The following is a 21,192-nucleotide window of genomic DNA, read 5'->3' on the forward strand; positions in this document are numbered from 1 at the left end:
GCCTGTCTCTACCAAAAATCCAAAAATTAGCTGGGCGTGGGGGCACGCGCCTGTAATCCCAGCTAGTCAGGAGGCTGAGGCAGAAGAATCGCTTGAACCCGGCAAGCAGAGGTTGCAGTGAGCCGAGATGGCGCCACTGCACTCTAGCATGGGCAACAAGAGTGAGACTCTACCTGGGGGGGGGAAAAAAAAAACCCAATGATCCATTGTGTACAAAAAACACACTTTACCTACAAAGTCACACATAGACTGAAATTAAAGAGTTAGAAAAAGATATTCCATGCAAACAAAAAGCAGAGAAGAGCAGGAGTAGCTATGCTTAGATAAAATAAATTTTAAGACAAAGTCTATAAAAAGAGATAAGATTATTGTATAATGATAAACGGATCAATTCAGCAAGAGGTAATAACAAGTATAAATACATATGTACCTAATACTGGAGTGCCCAGATATATAAAGCAAATATTATTAGAGCAAAAGAGAGAAACAGATCTCAGTGACAGTCGGAAACTTAAACACCCCACTCTCAGCACTGGACAGATCATTCAGAGAGAAAATCAACAAAGAAATATTAGACCCAATTTTCTCTACAGACCAAATAGACTCAATAGATATTTACAGAACACTGTGTCCAACAGCCTTAGAATATACATTCTTCTCCTCAACACATGGACCATTCTCAAAGGCCGTCCATATGTTAAGCCACAAAACAAGTCTTTCAAAATTTGACCTGGCAGGTCGGGCATGGTGGCTCACACCTATAATACCAGCCCTTTGGGAGGCCGAGGCAGGCAGATCACCTCAGGTTGGGAGTTCAAGACCAGCCTGACCAACATGAAGAAACCCCCGTCTCTACTAAAACCACAAAATTAGCCAGGCGTGGTGGCGGGTGCCTGTAATCCCAGCTACTCAGGAGGCTGAGGTAGGAGAACCACTTTAACCCAGATGTGGAGGTTGCAGTGAGCCAAGATGGTGCCATTGTACTCCAGCTTGGGCAACAAGAGTGAAACCCTCCCTTAAAAAAAAAAAAGAAAGAAAAAAGGAAAAAGGAAAAATTTGACCTGGCACAGTGGTTCATGTCTGTAATCCCAGCAACTTGGGAGGCTGAAGTGGGTGGATGGCTTGAGCTCAGGAGTTGGAGATGACCCTGGGCAACATGGCAAAGCCCCATTTCTACAAAAAAATAAAAAACATCAGCCATATGTGGTAGCATATGCCTGTAGTCCCAGTTACTTGGAAGGCTGAGGTGGGAGGATTCCTTGAGCCAGGGAGGTGGAGCCAAGATCGTGCCAGGTACTCCAGCCTGAATATTAGAGTGAGACTCTATTTCAAATAAATAAATAAAAACTCAAAAAAGTTGAAATCTTATCAACTATCTTCTCTGATCACAATAAAATAACAATTAGAGGCTGGGAGCGGTGGCTCACGCCTGTAATCCCAGCACTTTGGGAGGCCGAGGCAGGTGGATCACCTGAGGTCAGGAGCTTGAGACCGGCCTGACCAACACAGTAAAACCCTGTCCCAACTAAAAATACAAAAAAAAAATTAGACAGGTGTGGCTGTGCATGCCTGTAATCCCAGCTTACTCAGGAGGCTGAAGAAGGAGAATCACTTGAACCTGGGAGACAGAGGTTGCAATGAGCCAAGATCGTGCCATTGCACTCCAGCCTGGGTGACAGAGCAAGACTCTGTCTCAAAACATAGATAAATTTAAAAAATAAAATAACACTAGATAACAAGAGGAACTTCGGAAAGTATACAAATATATGAAAATTAAGCAATATGCTCCTGAATGATCAGTGGGTCAATGCGGAAATTAAGAAGAAACTTGGAAAATTCCTTAAAACAAATGAAAATGGAAACACAACTTATCAAAACTTATAGGATACAGTAAAAACAACAATAAGAAAAATGTTTATAGCAATAGGTGCTTACATCGAAAACGCAGAAAAACTTAAACAACCTACCAATACATCCTAAAGAACGAGAAAAGAACAAACCCTAAAATTAGTAGAAGAAATAAAAAAGATAAAAGCAGAACTAAATAAAATTGAAATGAAGAAAGCAATACAAAAGATCAATAAAAAAATAAATTGCTTTTTTGAAGAGATAAACAAAACTGACAAACCTTTAGCCTGACTCAGAAAAAAAAAAGAGAAAACCCAAATAATGAGAGATGAAAAAAGGGACATTATAATTGTTACCACCGAAATTGAAAGGATCACTAGACATATATACTATGAGCATTTATATGCCAATAAATTGGAAAACCTAGAAGAAATGGATAAATTCCTAGACACATACAACCCACCAAGTTTGAATCACGAAGAAATCCAAAACCTGAACAGACCAAATAACAAATAACAAGATTGAAGCTATAATAGTCTCCCAGCAAAGAAAAGCCAGGGACCTGATGCTTCACTGCATCACCAATAAAGTCTCAAAAAATAAAATAAATAAATAAAAAGAAAGCCAAAAAGGCCAGGTGCAGTGGCTCACACCTATCATTTCAGCACTTTAGGAGGCCAAGGTGGGAGGACTGCTTGAGCCCAGGAGTTCGAGACTAGCCTGGGACAAATGCCGAGACTGCATCTCTATGAACGGCAAACAGGTATATGAAAGGTATTTAATACTACTGATCACCAGACAAATGCAAATTAAAACTACAACAACATATCATCTCACCCCAGTTAAAACGGTTTTACCCAAAAGACAGGCAATAACAAATGCTAATGAGGATGTGGATAAAGAGGAACCTTCACACACTGTTGGTGGACATGTAAATCAGTATAACCGCTATGGAGAACAGTTACGGAAATTCCTCAAAAAACTAAAAATAGAGCTATCATATGATCCAGCAATTGCACTGCTACGTAATACTGAAAAGAAAGGACATCAGTTTATTGAAGAGATATCCACACTCCCACGTTTACTACAGTTCTATATACACAACAGCCAAGATTTGGAATCAACCTATGTGTCCATCAACAGACAAATGGAGAAATGAAATGTGGTATATATTAACAATAGATTACCATTCAGCCATCAAAAAGAATGAGAGCCTGTCATTTGCAACACTGTAGATGGCTCTGGAGGACATTATGTTAAGTAAAATAAGCCAGGGACAGAAAGTTAAACTTTGTATATTCTTACTCATTTGTGGACACTAAAAATTAAAACAATTGAACACATTAAGACAGCAGGATGGTTACCAGAAGCTGGAGAGGGTGGTGAGGAGGAGGAGGGCAGTTAGGTGATTAATGGGTACAAAGAAAATTTATTATCTTTCTCATTTCTACCTCCAGTCCTGCATCAACAGAGCTCTGATGAGTCACTGATTGAACAGTGCAGGATGCACTATGCATTAGTTACTGTTCAAGCATTCCTAGAAGCTTAAATACCAGATGGCCAGGCCTGTTATTTACTAGTTTGGGCAAATTACTTAACTTCTCTTTGCCTCAGTTGCCTAACATACGTAGTGCAGATACAAACAGAACTTGCTTGAAAGGGATGTTAGGCAATAGAAGATTTAACACAGAAGCATGAAGAACAGCATCTGGTACACAGGAAATATGCAAAAAAACTAAGAGAATAACATTATATTTTCTGAAGAGAACAATTAGAAAGTTCACTTTTTAAAAAAATATACTTTAAGTTCTAGGATACATTTTTTTTCACTCTTTTTTTTTTTTTTCCTTTGAGACAGAGTCTTGCTCCGTCACCCAGTGAGTGGTGTGATCGTGGATCACTGCAACCTCCACCTCCTGGTTCAAGCGATTCTTCTACCTCAGCCTCCTGAGCAGCTGGAATTACAGGCATGTGCCACCACGCCTGGCTAATTTTTCTATTTTTAGTAGAGATGGGGTTTTGCCATATTGACCAGGCTGGTCTCAAACTCCTGACCTCAAATAATCCACCTGCTTCAGCCTCCCAAAGTGCTGGGATTACAGGCATGAGCCACTGCGCCCAGCCCACTCTCATTTTTTAAAAACCATTTCTATTCTTCCTGGTATGCCCTATGTATCAAGGAGTTATTCCTAAGAGGCTTATTAATAATACATGTGGTTATTCAGGCTCCTAAAAGTAATAAGGCTAAAACTCCTAAAGAGATAGACTTTTTACGTTGCTCCTTGGAATTTAAGAGTCAAGCATTAATGAAGGTTTACAGAAAGTTGTGATGACAGCTAAAATGTTTTCTGCTAAGTGAAATGAAAAAGTATAGCCTTTTAAAATACAGTAACTCATGGTACTGGTATAAGGATAAGACATATAGATTCAGTACAGGAGAATTCAAAGGCCACTAATAAACTTTCACATTTGTAGTCAACATACTTCCAACAAGCATGTGAATATAATTCAGTGGCGGAAAGAACAGTCTTTTTTTTGAGATGGAGTCTCACTCCCTTGCCCAGGCTGGAGTGCAGTGGCATGATCTCAGCTCACTGCAACTTCTACTTCCCAGGTTCAAGCCAATCTCCTGCCTCAGCCACTGGAGCACTGGGACTACAGGTATGCACAACCACACCCAGCTAATTTTTGTATTTTTAGTAGAGATGGGGTTTCACCATGTTGGTGAGACTGATTTCAAACTCCTGACTTTATGTGATTTGCCTGCCTGGGACTCCCAAAGTGCTGGGATTACAGGCATGAGAGCCACCGTGCCTGGCCAAGAATAGTCTTTTTAACAGATGGTGCTGGGACAACTAACATCTACATACAGAAGAATGAATCTTGATTCTGTTTTTTAGAGAAAAAATGGTTACAAATGTATGGCTATGTGTCAATTAGAAATAAAAAATTAATATAACGAATGAATTTTAGCCCCACCTTATATTTAAAAATTGCTCAAAATGGGCTGAGCACCAAGTCACTCTCCTATGACCCTGTCTGTTTTTTTTAGTAACAATTTATTTCATAAGGGTCCTGATCCAGATCCCAAGAGAGGGCTCTTGGGTCTCACACAAGAAAGAATTCAAGGCAAGTCTGCAGTACAAAGTGAAAGCAATTTTTCACTTTGGGAGGCTGAGGTGGATGGATCACTTGAGTCCAAGTGTTTGAGAGCAGCCTGGACAACATGGTAAAATTCTGTCTCTACAAAAAAACACAAAAGTTATTAATAGCAAGAGGTGGTGGTGCACACCTGTAGTACCAGCTACGGCTTGATTGAGCCCAGGAGGCTGAGGCTGCTGTGAGCAAAGATCACACAAACCCATTGCATTCCAGCCTAGGCAACAGAGTGAGACTGTATCAAAGGAAAAAAAAATTGGTCAAAATGGATCACACCTCTAAATGTAATTCTTAAAAATAACCGAAGAGTAATAAACCTTAATGACTGACTAGGCAGTGGTTTCTTAGATATGACACCAAGAGCATAAATAAGAACAACAAAATGAGATAAATTGGACTTCATCAAAATTAAAAATTTTTGTGCTTCAAGGGATGAAAAAGTAAAAAGACAACCAACAGAATAGGAGAAAACATTTGCAAACCATATATCTAATGGGGACTTGTACACAGAATAGATAAAGAACTGCTAAAACCCAATAATAAAAAGACAGCTAAATTTTTTAAATGGGCTTAAGACTTGAACAGACATCAATCCAAAGAACATATAAATGGCCAATAAACACAAAAGATGTTCAACATCATTAGCCATGAAAGAACTGCACATTAAAGCCACAATGAGATACTACTTCAAACCCACAAGGATGACTATAATCGAAAAAGAAAGAAAATAAGTGTTAGTAAGAATGTGGAGAAATAGAAACCCTCAGACCCTGCTGGTAAGAATGTAAAATAGTGCAGTTGTCTTGGCAAATAGCTTGGTAGTTCCTCAAAAGGTTAAACACAGTTGCCATATGACCCAGAAATTCAACTCCTAGGTAGGTCACACACACGAAAAGAAAACATCTGATGAGAAAAAAACTGCACACTCGTGTTCATGGCGGTGTTATTCAGATTAGTCAAATACTGAGAACACCACAAATAGCCACAAACTGAAGAATGAATAAACAAAATGTGGTATTTTCCATATGATGAAATATTCAGTTAAAGGAAACAAAGTACTGCAACATGCTCCAACATGGATGAACCTTTATAACACTACCCTAAGTGAAAGAAGCCAGTCAGAAAAGTCACATTGTTTATTATTCCATTTGTATAAAATGGAATTTGCCCAGAATAAAGACATCCATAGAGACATAAAGTACATTAATGGTTCCTTAGGGTTGGGAGTAGGGGTAAGAAAAGGGCTGCAGGCAAATGTGGAGCAACTGCTAAAGGGTATGGCATTTCTTTTGGGGGCGAAGAGTATGTTTTAAAATCAACTAATGATGGTTGTACAACATTGTAAATATGTTAAAAACCACTGATTTATGGACTTTAAATGGTTGATTTATATAGTATCTCAATAAAGCTGCTACAAAAATATGCTAATTCACATGCTTCCAAGTAAAAATGTTTTTTCTTCATGAGATATTAAATTGAATCCAAGTGTAGTACAAGAGGGGACTGAATAATATAAAAAAAATAATGCTGAGGAACAAAATCAAATGGGCAAGAATACTTACAGCAAGACATCATTTATAGCAAATTTAAGATTATGTAAAATATCATCTATTGTTCACGGATCTATTCATATGCAGTGTAAACAGAAATGACTGCACAGAAAAGAACCCCTTCCTCTTGAAAGGGAAGAGGGGGAAGCAGCTGAGGAAGAGGAAGTACATAAGAGGAGCTTAACTGTACTAGAATGCTTGACTTATTAAGCGGGGTAGTGGGCACATGGTCATATTCATTGTTCTCTGTATCATTTGTATGTGGTTAACTACTGTTTAACAAATTTAAAACAACACTTTTTTTTTGAGATGGAGTCTTGCTCTATCACTCAGGATGGAGTGAAGTGGTGTGATCTCGGCTTGCTGCAACCTCCGCCTCCTGGGTTCAAGCAATTCTCCTGCCTCAGCCTTCCAAGTAGCAGAGATTACAGGCACCCGCCACCACGCCCAGCTAATTTTTCTATTTTTGGTAGAGACAAGGTTTCATCATGTTGGCCAGGCTGGTCTTGATCTCTTGACCTTAGGTGATCTGCCCATGTCTGCCTCCCAAAGTGGTGGGATTATAGGCATGAGCACTGTGCCCAGCCAACAAATTAACATTTAAGCTAAAAACTGTTAATAGCATTAAAGCTGAATAGATACATGTGCTAAAGTATGTAATACTTTGAATGTTACCAATAAGTCAAGAATGAATCTATTAGCAAAAAAATTATTAACATTTGGAAAGCTAAAACACATGCTGAGAAAAGCTGCCTTTGCCTTTGATTCACTCATCCTTTAATTCAGCTACTTTTTTTTAAAGGCTGGTAATCAGATTTTCCTCTCTAAGAAGCTAAGTTTCAAGATTTCTTTGTTGGTCTCAAAATCTACCTTGATATCTATAGTATATTATAGTAAATATTCTGCAAAGATTAAATGGTAGTCAAGGAGAGATGTTAAACAAAGCATGTCCTAAGACAGAAAAATGTTACAGAAAAATTTTGACCACAATATATTTGTGTACAAAGTATAAATCTGCAACTATCTCAGAACACCAGAGCCCAGTACATCTTCCATTTGCCACACTAGATAATTAATGACTTGGCCTGACTCTACTAAAATCTAGCTTCCTTGAACAAAGTAATCAAATGACCATTAAATAGTAGGTGGTGCCTATGGTGGTTTCAAATGTGAGGACTATATTCTCATTTGATACCTATACATTGTTGTTAAAATATCTCATGATTTTAGTTATCCCACTTAAAACGACAGGCAAAGAACACTTTAAGAATGCTCTGCTTTCTATACATATGGTTTGATGTTTCTGACTGTTTCTACATAAGGCATTTTTATAAATTGATGATACATCTTTAGTAATTTCTATTTTTTAAAACTCAAATTCATCAGTTAATACAACACTTACCCTAAAATCATTTTTAAATTTCTTTAAATCATCAATCTGTTTTCTATGTTCAGAAACAATTGGTGATATACCTGTAAAATTAAGAACTGTTAGATACCGATTTCTTTTTAAACTCTAACTTCACATTCTTTTACTATGAGATGATAGAAATTAGAATAAGATATATGATCAAAAATAATTTCAAATATTAATTTTGGATTTTAGAATTTGTCAAGCAATACATTTATCTATCACAATAGTAAGAAAAATGTTGAACAAAAATATTCTGTATGGGCATGAAATTAGACATACTCCTTCCTATTTCTACAGTTAAGCCTAATGACTCTTTACACTCTAACCTTTATTTTCAGCTTTTGAGAAGCTAGGTGATGTTTCATTGGGCTTAATATTTTCTTTATTCCCTGCAGGAGAGTTCTGCCTCTGATCTTGAAGCCTGGAATCTTTAGCTAGAAAACAATTAAAAAAAAAAAAAAAAATCAGAGTTAGAAGTTAGAAAAGCAAAACAAGAAAACGCTAAATAATAATTTTGATTTCCTATGTTTCTGGAAAAGAATGCTTTCATTTAAACAGAGGCTTTTTTCTTTGCAGGTGTCATATGAAACAGCAGTAATTTTATTTACATAGGTATTTAACACCCAAGAGTGTTACCTTTATAACAGACATAATATATATTAAATTAGTAGTACTAAGCAACATCAAAATTTACATAAACTTTTAAATGTGGGTTAAAAATATTTGTCTATGAATAAAAATAACCCAGAATTTTTTCATATAACGTTAACCTCTAACATTCAACTTCATAAATGGAATTATGGATCTAGAAGCCCTTTGTTACGTACCCTCACCAGAAGGGGTAACAGCTCTGTTTGATGCAGGACTAGCAGGTGTAGGAGAGGCAGCTGGAATAGGCATGGCAACAGCTTCAGTTGGAATAATACCAGCTTGGGGAGAAGCAAGAACTGGCCCACTGGGGGTATTTCCAATACTGTTCTGTCTAGGAGACCTGGGTCTGTGAGTTTTAGGGGATAATCTTGGAACTAAAAGAAAGGGAAAATTTATTTATTACATTCTCAGTTCAAATGTCACTTCCTCAAAGAGGCTTCTCTGAAGATCTAGGTATAACAGTCCTTTCTAGCTCTTACTCTTTATCCCATTACTGTTTACTTTTCCAAAGTGTTAGGAATTTGGTAGAAATTAAAACCACAAGTATCTGAAGAACAACAGCAATTACAAATACGTTAAGTATAATTTTCTCTCCTAACTAAATGTATTAATTCTGAAAACAGTATTCTGAATGAAGTTGAAAACTGGATTCCTAAGGCAGGATAAAAACATTCCACATAAAGTTCAACTGATTTTTTTTTTTTTTTTAAGATTGGTGGGAAGAAGAGATCCCTAACAAGTAGGCTTGTTCCTTCCTCTTTCGAATAATATACTAAAATGCCTTTTGGTAGCTTGTAGCCAATCCTCTATGTTTTTCTATTATTATTTTTTAATTTTTTTGACACAGTCTTACTCTGTCACCTAGGCTGGAGCGCAGTGGCGTGATCTTGGCTCACTACAACCTCCACCTCCGAGTTCAAGTGATTCTTCTGCCTATAATCACAGCCTCTGACATAGCTGTGATTATAGGCGCTTGCCACGCCCAGCTAAATTTTTCTATTTTTAGTAGAGACGGAGTTTCACCATGCTGGCCAGGCTGGTCTCAAACTCCTGACCTTAGGTGATCTGCCTACCTCTGCCTCCCAAAGTGCTGGGATTACAGGCATGAGTCACCATGCCCAGCCCTATACATTGTTTATAGCAACATCAAGATCCACTTCACAGTTATTAAGGAAACTGAGACCCAAGTAGGTCAAATGGGGAAGATAATAAAAGCAGGGTTTGTATCCCATATGACTTCCAAGTAAGTTTCTTTCTTTTTCTTTTTCTTTTTTTTTTTTTTTCCTGAGACAGAGTCTTGCTATGTCACCCAGGCTGAAGTGCAGTGGCACGATCTCAACTCACTGTAACCTCCACCTCCCAGGTTCAAGTGATTCTCCTGCCTCTCTTGAGTAGCTGGGATTACAGGCACACGCTACCATGCCTGGCTAATGTTTGTATTTTTAGTTGAAAAGAGGTTTCACCATGTTGATCAGGCTGGTCTTGAACTCCTGACCTCGTGATCCACCCGCCTCAGCCTCCCAAGGTGCTGGGATTACAGGTGTGAGCCATCATGCCCGGCCTAACAGGTTTCATATACCATTATAAACCTATTTGCAAAGCTCAGATTCGAAGTTTAGAGAAAATGATTCGATTACTTCATTTTAGTGTTTTTATTTTTTTTAAGTCACAAGGGTCAGAAGAAAAGTATTATTCAACAACTGCCATTTTTCAAATTAGCAAAAAGAGCAAATCTATAATGCTATTCTGAGTGTTATCTCCAACAACTATGTTTATATTCTCTCACTTCTATTCATGTTATTCTCAAAATTCATTTCCAGACCATCTGAGTAATGTCAAAAGACTAATAGAACAGCTGAAGACATATTTTTTTTTTTTAGATGGAGTCTCACTCTGTAGCCCAGGCTGGAGTACAGTGGCACAATCTTGGCTGACTGCACCTCTGCCTCGTGGATCCCAGTTCAAGCAATTCTCCTGCCTCAGCCTCCCAAATAGCTGGGATTATAGGAACGTTCCACGATGTCCAGCTAATTTTTGTATTTTTAGTAGAGACAAAGTTTCACCATGTTGGTCAGGCTGGTCTTCAACTCCTGACCTCGTGATCCACCCGCCTCAGCCTCCCAAAGTGCTGAGATTACATGTGTGAGCCACCACACCTGGCTGGCTAAAGAAGATTTAAAAAATTTTTTGTTTTCTTGGTAGTCTTGAGATAATTGAAGAACAAGGAAGAAAACGGAAAGTACAAAGGAATTTATGGTACAATGACATGAATGTACATCACATGAAGCTCAGCAGAAGTGTTTATCAACTAAAAACAGATTTAACACAGCTGCGGTTTTTTGTTTTGTTTTGCTTAAGCATGAAGATCTTTTTCCTTTTCCCCTTTTTTTTTTTTTTTTTGAGAGAGAGAGTTTCCCTCTTTCACTCAGGCTGGAGTGCAATTGCATGATCTTGGCTTGCTGCAACCTCTGCCTCCTGGGTTCATGCAATTCCCCTGCCTGAGCCTCCTGAGTAGCTGGGATTACAGGCATGCGCCACCATGCTCGGCTAATTTTTTATTTTTAGTAGAGACAGGGTTTCACCATGTTGGTCAGGCCAGTCTTGAACTCCAAACCCCAAGTCATCACCCCACCTCGGCCTCCAGAAGTGCCGGGATTACAGGTGTGAGCCACCGCACCCGGCTCATCTTTTTTCTTTTAAAGGTTCTATGGACTGATTGAAATAGACTAAGTTGTTTGTTTTTTTTTAAGCATTCTTCGTAAGCTCTTGCTCACCACAGTTATGGAAACAAAGCATTAAGGATTTATTGGCAAAGTAGGAAAAGCAGTCAGCCTTACCGTAAAATCTTGACAACATCTAACTTTTATAGCTGCTGACTGTCAGCATATTCCTTACGCTAATCACAGATAAAACTTAGACACTTCATTTGTGTTTGACATTCCTTATTATGGAAACATAGTTGGGAATTAGTGCCATATACAGATGCTATAGAAATACACTACAATGTAAGCCGAAAATAAATGTTTATAGATAATGTACTGATGAACAAAGCTGCTAAAAAGGAAATATGGTCCCTCCAAATAGTATTACATACTGTATTTGCCTCATATTAGAGATGTACTTTATAAAACTTTATGGTTTTATAATATATCCATATTTATGAACCTTATAGAAATCTCAGCACAAGCTTACAAAGACTAGGCAAGAATTATTAACACTTTACTCACTAAGAAGTCTCAACTTCAGAGTTAGTGTCTGACTTGCTTTAATATATGATGAATAAGTGGCAGAGCCTAGAATAAAAATATGGATTTCCCAATTCCTGGTGATTCTACTATTTTTAATATATATATATATATACTTACACTTCCTCAAACAGAGTTGTAGCTCAGCTCTCTTTAAATCTAGTATAATGATAAAATGAGTACCGTCATTATGCCCAAGTGTTACCTACCCCCACTGACCACTGATGACCACGTTCCCCCCGAGGGACTGGTCCTTGCTACTGGAGGAGTAGCTGCTTCACTGGGTGGGTTGTGGGATACAAATTCTAGGCCACTGGATATGGAACCCCTCCCAGCAGAAACTCTGTGATTTCGAGGATGTCGCTGGGCCTTTGGGGACATCCTTGGAGGCCCTAAGGAAGAAAGAGTGAACATTACATAAATGCCACGATGTTCCTCAGTGCTACTTTTCTGCTAAACACACCCATCCACACACACACACGTGCAATACACACAGACACACTCTCTCGCTCCACAGTTTTTCCTTGGTTAAAAACAGAAAAAAACCACCATACATATTTTTTTGGCCATCCTAATTCTTTCAGAATTATTTTGTGGAATGCTACAAAGTTTTATAAATAAATTGTATTATTTCCCTTTATTTTTAAAGAAAGGGATGAAATTTGTGCTAAGAAAACAACAGTAAGATGTCAACTCTTAGAACTATAGCATCTGTTTCACCCATGTCTTATTTGTAAAGAAATACAATGCTACTAGAAATTATGACTACATAAAATGTTTTTAGCTTTCCAGTTTACCTTTCCCCACCCCAAATTTTCTATATTACTTCTAAAATTAGAAAAAAAATTTAAATAGAAGACTATTAATCTCTATACACCCCTGATACTACTAAAATATATGTACAAAGTCTTCTTAAATTTCATAAAAATTTTAGTTTATCTCTTGTATCATAATCATCAACTTTTGAACTTTAAGTAAACTTTAAGTAAACTTATAAGTAAGCAGTTTCTTAGGCTTAGCAGGCTGTGAGCTGAAAATTCTATTAACACACGACTTGTAAAACCAATATAATTGACATTTGGGGAAGAAATCTGCACTATATGAATTGTCCAAATTCTACATTATTGATTCTGCCATGCCATTAGTGACTATTCTTTCTAAATCAGTCTACTGTACATTAGACCAATCTATCAAGTAAGAACAGTAGACAGAATGGCCCTCATCACAGAAGCCTATTGATGCTAATACCAAGTGAAAAACTTTCCTAATGGCAAAGCCAAGGCTCCTCACTCTCACCCTGCAGCCATACTCTTTAGAACTTCAAATTAATGTGTGTTCCCAGTAGAAGTTTTTGTTGTTGTTGTTGTTTCTTTTTTCTTTTTTGAGATACTGTCTCTCTCCACAGCTCAGGCTGGAAGTGCAGGGGTGCAATCTCAGCTCACTGCAACCTCTGTCTCCCAGGTTCAAACAATTCTCCTGCCTCAGACCTCCCAAGTAGCTGGGATTACAGGCAAGCACCACCATGCCTGGCTAATTTTTCTATTTTTAGTAGAGACAAGGTTTCACCATGTTGGCCAGGCTGGTCTCAAACTCCTGACCTCAGGTGATCCGCCTGCCTCAGCCTCCCAAAGTGCTGGGATTACAGGTGTGAGCCACCATGGCTTGCTCCCAAGAAGAATTTAAACATGAACTTGATCTTTATAAGAATGCTAATATTATACACTATAATTTTCAAATGGAAATATTCGACATCTCTGAACGACACAGAAGGCGTATTTCTGTGTGAATAGTCCATGAGCAGTCCTTACATCTTAATGTAATAAAGATGTTCACAGTCATTAATGATCATGTCTTATTTAATATTTTCTCATTATATAAACATCACTTATTCAAACGATGGACTGCAAAAAAAAAAAACTCTGCATTTAGTGACCACTATTAAGGCCCTTTTGAGTAAAGAAATCACCTTGAAAATCAGTGGAACTTACTCTTCAAGGTTACATGTGTCAAAGTCACATGACCTGCCTGCTTAGATGGTAACAATTTATTTAAAAGCAGCCTCCTTTTCTCCAGGGAAGCAGGAGAAACACACTTTTGCAGAAAACTTTACTTGTCCCAACATAAGCAATATCAATCGTAATTTTAATGAACAAATCAAATTAAAATTTTAACATAAATATTCAGAACTAATATCAAGAGGACATTATAATTCAGAAAACAGGTTTTTAATATATGCATGGCATTTAAATTAGAATGTTACTTTTCTACAACATATCCATGTATTTGATATGTTGCAATATTGGATTTAGCACCAAATGCTAATTAAGAATTACAAGATTTTATTCTCATTTTTGATGAAGGGAAAAAATAGCTAAATATTCAAATTCATACGTGGTTTTTATCAATAATTTTATCTTAAAGGACTTCTCCCAAATTAAAGCAGCCTTTCACTATATAATATTGCAAAGCTAACTTTAAAAAAATTACTCAGTTAAAATTTAGAATTCCTCAGGCATTCTAAAAATCAAACTACTTTAATCTAAGGGCAGACACACGAAGGCAGCTATATGGGCTGTCTCTCTCAAAAAGGACCCAGAAAACACCATTCCTTCTTACAGCCAATAGGAAGGTTCACTAAGACCTTGGCTAAGTAGCTGTAAAATGAACCCTAGTTCAAGACTGGCTGAAGAAAGTTCATTTGTTTATCATTAACTACTGCATACAGTGCAAATAAGGCTGTGGGGCAGACCTTTCTTGGGCTGTAAAGAAGCACAATTACCAGGCAGAGATAAATCTCTTTTTAACAATGATTCAGATAGTTCATAGCTTCACACAACATTTATCAAATTTCTCTCTAATGAACAAAAGGTTAATAGAAATAGTTTTAATAAACTAAAGTTAAAACACAGAAATTATAGGTTATTAAATAATGAAGAGGAAACTATTTTGTAATTATAAACTCACATAGGAGTTAAACAAAGACAAACAAAAACATGAACAAATTGTGGTATTGTACCTTCTGAAGACATGCGTTTAGGCATAGTAGAGACAGGAGCTGGAGAACCATGAGCAGAGGGGTGAGACGGGGGTCTGGATGGCCGCGAGGGGGGCCTGGAGGGCGGCCGTGTAGGGGTGGCTGCCCGAGGTGGAAGAGAGTTGGGACCTGACTGGTAGCGAGAAGGTGGGCGAGAGGAAGGAGATGGGCAAGGCGATGGCCAGGGAACACCTGACAGAACAAATGATATGAAGGAAAGTATAAAAACTAAAGAAAAAAATGAGGGAAAAAAGTAAACAGAAAAAAAAGTAAAATGACAAAAATGATTTCTTGTACATTTTAACCCTTTGAGGACAGTCATTTGATTTGTGATAAGTTTTAGCATAACTTAACTGACATAAATTCACATTTTACTTTAACCTCCTTAAGATTAAGTCTGTTTAAATGAATACACGTTCCCAAAGGGTTAATTAGGATCTACACACACTACTGAAGAAGACAGTTAAGACTTTGCCTATTAATCCTGCTTCTATAACTGTTTCTCAAGTAATCAGTTGTTTAAAGGAATATAACATACACTAGATAATTTCACATAATAAATCATAATAATTCCTACTCAGGAATAAGATTATTTACTGTATTAGTTTTAACTTTGAAACATAATGAAAATAAGCAGTAGCTATTATATCCAATTAGAAATGCTGGTTCCTTATAGTCATCAGATTTTCATCAGGTTTAAACCTAAAATTAAGTTTGAAATCTCATTAAGCAAGTCCCATTTAAGCAGAAATAAAACATTACTCTTTTCTAGAGTCACAGGAGTATCAAATGCTAATATTCATTGCTCTTTCAAAAAAGTCTTGATCTCATTAAACTGGAAAAAGGGAGACCTTCTAAATAATTTATACAGTTGAACACTTATCTAAGCGACTGCTTAGTAAATACTGCAATTACAAGGCAGTCATCACCAAATAAATCTATACTGATGTATATGCCCAGGTAAAGATACAGCTAGTATTTAACATTACATATCACTTACCTTAATCTTATCAAACAGTCCAGGTCTCCTCTCCATAGGGTTCCACACACTTGAGTATCATACATTGTCCAGCCCCTTCAGGTTTTTTAACTTTAAAATTCTGTTTATGAACAACTAAAATCTTTCCTCAGTGAGCAAAGAAATTTCACCCCCAATATTAAGTACAGAAAATACTCAAGCGTGTCCATTTGGAGAGGAATTCTGGAGAAAAGACTCAATGAAAACAAATGAAATTGGAAACTTAGTGTTCTCTATTTTTATCTTTCTAACTTTCCAAATTTAAATATCTAAAATTGAACATCCACTCTTTTCTCAAAGTTAGTAACATATTATTGCTATTGCCATTTCCATACCACCTACAGAACTGTTGTTCAGTATCCCCGATTTATGGAAAAGATCCACAACCTACAAGATATATTCAATCTAGATTTACAGGTAGAGTAAAAAATGTCTTCCTAATAAAAAATTCAGGTTTCAGGCCGGGCGCGGTGGCTCAAGCCTGTAATCCCAGCACTTTGGGAGGCCGAGGCGGGTGGATCACGAGGTCAACAGATCGAGACCATCCTGGTCAACATGGTGAAACCCCGTCTCTACTAAAAATACAAAAAATTAGCTGGGCGTGGTGGCGCGTGCCTGTAATCCCAGCTACTCAGGAGGCTGAGGCAGGAGAATTGCCTGAACCCAGGAGGCGGAGGTTGCGGTGAGCTGAGATCGCGCCATTGTACTCCAGTCTGGGTAACAAGAGCGAAACTCCGTCTCAAAAAAAAAAAAAAAAATTCAGGTTTCTTTAACTTAAGTTGCTAAACTGTAACATCCACCCTTAGACTGAGTTGTTTTTGTTGTTTTTTAAGCACATTTCTCTAGTCACTTTCTTCACATGACTCTTGATCATATCTTGTAAGTTACCTGAGATCCTTTCTTGAAGCATAATACAAAAACAGTTAATGAAAATGAATCTATATTAACCACAGTGTTGCACATAGGTTAAAATTTTCCATATACATTATGTCTAAATAATTTTATTATCTATGTTTTTAAAATTGAGAACCTATCCAAAGTTTCCAATTTCTTTATATGTGGAGTGTTTTTGGCCAAGTGATTGTCTTGGGTTAAATGCAGCACTTTATCTTAGTATATCATGAGTATTTCATCATGCTAAATAATGTATATGCCAATAACGTATATAATGTTTTACTACTTTGCTTGACACAAAAGCCAATTTTAAGTAATGCTGAAGTGAAAACTACTCCGCAAGTCATTAAAGTGCACATTCTTAGCAGTTATGTAAACTGTTTTAAGTATTTAGAAAACTATTTGATCAATGATATTGACAAATCTGGTCAAAATACTTGCCTCCATTAACTACTCTTTGGTCTGAACCAGAATTCGGGTTGAAATCTGAAGTGTGTGAAGTGGCTCTTGATGGCATGGAGCCCGATCCAGGCTGGCCCATACGCGGTGAATTCTGTCTCCCACTTCCCCAGGATATGACATCTCTATTTCTTTGTCCAGGAGGAATATATTTATTTTCCCTGAAAATGAGAGATCCTCTAAATCATTTTATTCTAAAAGGTACCAGGCCAATGAAACATATCTAAAAGTCATCTAGGCAGAAGGGAATGCTTGTTACAAAAAGGTTCTACACTAAACCAAACTGCCTCACTCCCAGATGCCACTGTTCTTCCATCTTACCCTGACTACTAGCCTCTGGCCTGTTCCTTCCCTTAGATTCTGCTCTTAAGCACTAAGTTTAACGGATGTGTGCTCACTCTCATCTCACTTGACCTCTCCATGGCTGATACTATCAATCTTGGTCTATCTTCAACATTTTTTGTCCTTCACTTTCTCAACTTTATTTTCTCTGAGATCTCCTCTCTCACTGAATGTTCTTTGGTTTTTCATGTCTCCAATATCAGCAATGCTGATGAAACCCCAAACTGAACTGCCAGTCTCACAGTGTCAACATCTATCACTGGACGTGTCAATTTAAATCACCAGACTCTAAGCTGACTGCCTTAAAGACAGGATGCATCTCTTACTTTAACAAATAGGTAGCAGGTAATTCCCAACAAAAGTTTACGAATAAATGAAAGACCCACAAGTCCCTCAAATGCAATTAACTGCCCAAATAGTCATTGTTTTCCCCCTCAAACTTGCTCCATGTTTCCCATCTCTCTTACCAGTACATCCACTAAGTCACTTAGTTATCAAATAAGCCTCAGGTTCATCTCTGATCTAGGTGGTTACCAAGTTCTCAGAGCTGAACTATTTGAATCCACTGTTCTGTGTCTCAGCCAGTCCTCGATGCCCAAGGGTTTATTCATTCCATCTCCTTCCAACCAGATGCTCTTTTAGCATGACATACCACGTCCTTCAATGACCTCAGTTCCTACTATCAACTGCCATCGCTGCACCTGACACAGACCCTGTGTTCCAGACACATGCAGCAACCAGCCCTTTCCTGGGCTGGACAAATTTTCTCACACAGCCATGCTTGTACACAGCTTTTCATCAAGTGAGAAATTCTCCCAACTCCTCTCTGAGTGTCAAAGACCCTATTATCTTATCACAAAATGTCACCTCCTCAGTGAGGCTTTCTCTGACTCTACAGGTTATGCTAGCTCCTCCTCACTCTGGATATTCCTAGTACTTTGAACATGGCTTCAATCAAGCAAATCATATCGTACTGCTGTGACATTACACGTGTCCCCCACCAGATCGCTATTTTAACAAGCTCTTCAAGACCTTGGATTGGTCACCATGATATACCGACACTTCACTACACAGAGCTTACTCTCAAAAGCATATTTTCCAAGATTACCATAACCTTTTCTCTAACAGAATCTTAAACCAATTCTACTTGCATTCTCTACCTAAGCTACATTAAAGGAAGAGGAAATATAATAACAATACACCGTCTCACACAGACCTTGAGTTGTGTATCCAAAACACTGCATCATGATTTCCTTTAAATACCTAGTGTTTATGCTGTGCCCCTCACGTTCACTGGAATTTCTCTGAACTGCTGTGTATTTTTCTTCCTCACTTCTATCATCATTTTCCAGGGCCACTCGAGCTTTGTACTGGGCACTTGACTCAATTTCCTCGGCTAACTGGTTTGCCCTTGCTTCCCGTTTTAAAAATTCTTCTGAGTTATCTCTTTCTAAGGGCACCCTGAAACATGAGGAAAAGAAAAGCAAAATTAGTACTTTAAAGCCACAGTTTATATATCTATCATAATCAACTACTAAGAAAGTTAAGAGTTTAGAATATAGGTCAAAAAAAAAAAACTGTAAAAGTTACAGTGATCTGTTTATTTATAAATCAAAATTTGAACTTTTTTTGTTACCTATTCTCTAGAGAAACATATTTCAAAAACTGGTTAAACTGTTCACCATAATCTCTGCCCTTGCAAATTTAGCTATTTTTTAGCAACTTAAAAGACAAAACCAAAATTTGTTTAGAGCATAAAAATAGGGAACAGGCAAACTACATTTATTCCGCTTTTTAATGAGAATTTATCACACTTGCTAATAAGAGAAAAACTCTTTCACGTAATTGTTTAACTTAAAAACATTTATTTAACATCATAAATTAAGTTGATGAAAATCAAAGACAAATGCACTGAAATAAAAACAAACTTTTTAAACTTACGTATATGAAGATAAGCTGCTATCATACGTAGACACTACACCATAATTTTCTTCATTATATCGAAACATATCATTGGGATCCCATCCATTAGACTAGAAGAAAATGAAGCTCATTTTTCAAAATGACAAAGTACTTATCCTCTTTCATTCAGTTACAACCAACATCTATACTAAAAATCTAATAGACTACTTGAGCAAAATTAGCTAATTAGAAAATAGAAAAATATTCCTTTAAAATGTTTAAGGAAAAAACTTTTCTTCTACTTATCAGCCCCTCCAGTTGGTAAATAACTATACAACGCAATTATTTGAACAGTTATTTTTAAAGTTTAGAACATTTTAGTTACTTCATAAAATAGCCTTCAGACCAAGGTTCTCTCTTTAACCCCTAAAAGCCATCTTTCGGTAGAGACAGCTGCATTTACCTGTAACCTTCTTGAGATCACTGGTCCTCAGGTCTGTGGAGGACAGGAGGTATGTATTTTACTGCTTTTTTTTTTTTCTCTGTCCCCCACCCCTATTTTACTGTTTTTAAACAATGGATTTCACATGTAACAAGGGGTACTTTTTAACAGCCAAAAATATTTCCAACATGTGGGAGAAAGAAGGAAGAAGACAACGCTTTCCTCCATATTCAAGGATTCCAAGGTGAGACCATGGGACTAGATGGCTGGCAACCTCCCCTTCCTCCTGGGAATGCTCAAATGGGAAGGAAACATGAAATGGTGAACAGGCAATCCCTGGACAAAGTCATGAGAACTGGGCTTTAGAGCTGGTTTTACCATTAGCAGTTGTGAGGCCACAGAATTGGCAACCCTGGATCTCAATACTCTAACCTATAACCTCAGCATAGGTAACTCCACAATTCTACGAGGGAATTACAGGAAATCACCACTCACAAAAGAGAGGCTGCATTCTTTTTTTGCTGGTGGGGAGCTGGGGGCAAGCAAGTTTATTAAGAAAGTAAAGGAATAAAAGAATGGCTACTCCACAGGCAGAGCAGCTGAGGCTGCAAACTTTAAAGTAAAAGAATGAAAAAACTGGGCCACAGGAATATTAATGTCTTATCAGAGAATATTAATGTGTGGATAATCACTTACCAGTGAATATTAATGTCTGGATAATCACTTCTCTAATGTTTTTTCAAGGCTTTTTTAAAGCCTTACTGGTAAAAAGTATAAAGTCCAGTAAAGGCTATAATCCATCCCAGAAGAACGGACTCATCATCCAAGCAATGCTGATGGCAACCTCAATGCTAAGGTTTGCCTCAAAGTTTACCTATTAACCTTCAGTCCTCTGTGCTACTCCAGGTGAGACTATAATGTAATCCTATCACCAGTGCAACTCCTTGTGCCAAACACATGGGCAGGAAATCACAATTACTTATGGAGGCTTTAAAATTATTTAAGTAATGTATGCCCTACATTAAAAAAGCACACAATATAGAAAGACATCCAGTAAAAAGCATCATCTTCCAATCCCACTGTGCATAAAAAACTACTATTAAGAAGTTCTCGGTCGGGCGCGGTGGCTCAAGCCTGTAATCCCAGCACTTTGGGAGGCCGAGGCGGGTGGATCACGAGGTCAAGAGATCGAGACCATCCTGGTCAACATGGTGAAACCCCGTCTCTACTAAAA

The 21,192-nt window shown here is 37.6% G+C and overlaps 1 protein-coding gene across 21 annotated transcripts in view; it reads right to left on the reverse strand.

Moving 5' to 3' along the window:
• The window catches only part of ATXN2 (ataxin 2), a 153,654-nt gene that overhangs the window by 47,694 nt on the left and 84,768 nt on the right, over window positions 1-21,192 (reverse strand). For 14 of the 21 annotated variants that reach the window (XM_017542443.2, XM_017542330.2, XM_017542403.2 and 11 more), the window contains 8 exons: window positions 19,556-19,647; window positions 18,878-19,075; window positions 17,255-17,433; window positions 14,884-15,129; window positions 12,077-12,259; window positions 8,799-8,996; window positions 8,298-8,405; window positions 7,960-8,030 (listed from right to left, as the gene is read on the reverse strand). In XM_017542443.2, coding sequence (XP_017397932.1) covers window positions 7,960-8,030; window positions 8,298-8,405; window positions 8,799-8,996; window positions 12,077-12,259; window positions 14,884-15,129; window positions 17,255-17,433; window positions 18,878-19,075; window positions 19,556-19,647 — 1,275 coding nt within the window. The remainder of the gene's footprint in view (window positions 1-7,959; window positions 8,031-8,297; window positions 8,406-8,798; window positions 8,997-12,076; window positions 12,260-14,883; window positions 15,130-17,254; window positions 17,434-18,877; window positions 19,076-19,555; window positions 19,648-21,192) is intronic. The other 7 variants (XM_017542448.2, XM_017542399.2, XM_017542363.2 and 4 more) reach the window with 2 other exon arrangements.

Source organism: Cebus imitator, unplaced genomic scaffold (assembly GCF_001604975.1).
Source record: "Cebus imitator isolate Cc_AM_T3 unplaced genomic scaffold, Cebus_imitator-1.0 Scaffold8, whole genome shotgun sequence".
In the NCBI taxonomy this organism is placed as follows: domain Eukaryota; kingdom Metazoa; phylum Chordata; class Mammalia; order Primates; family Cebidae; genus Cebus; species Cebus imitator.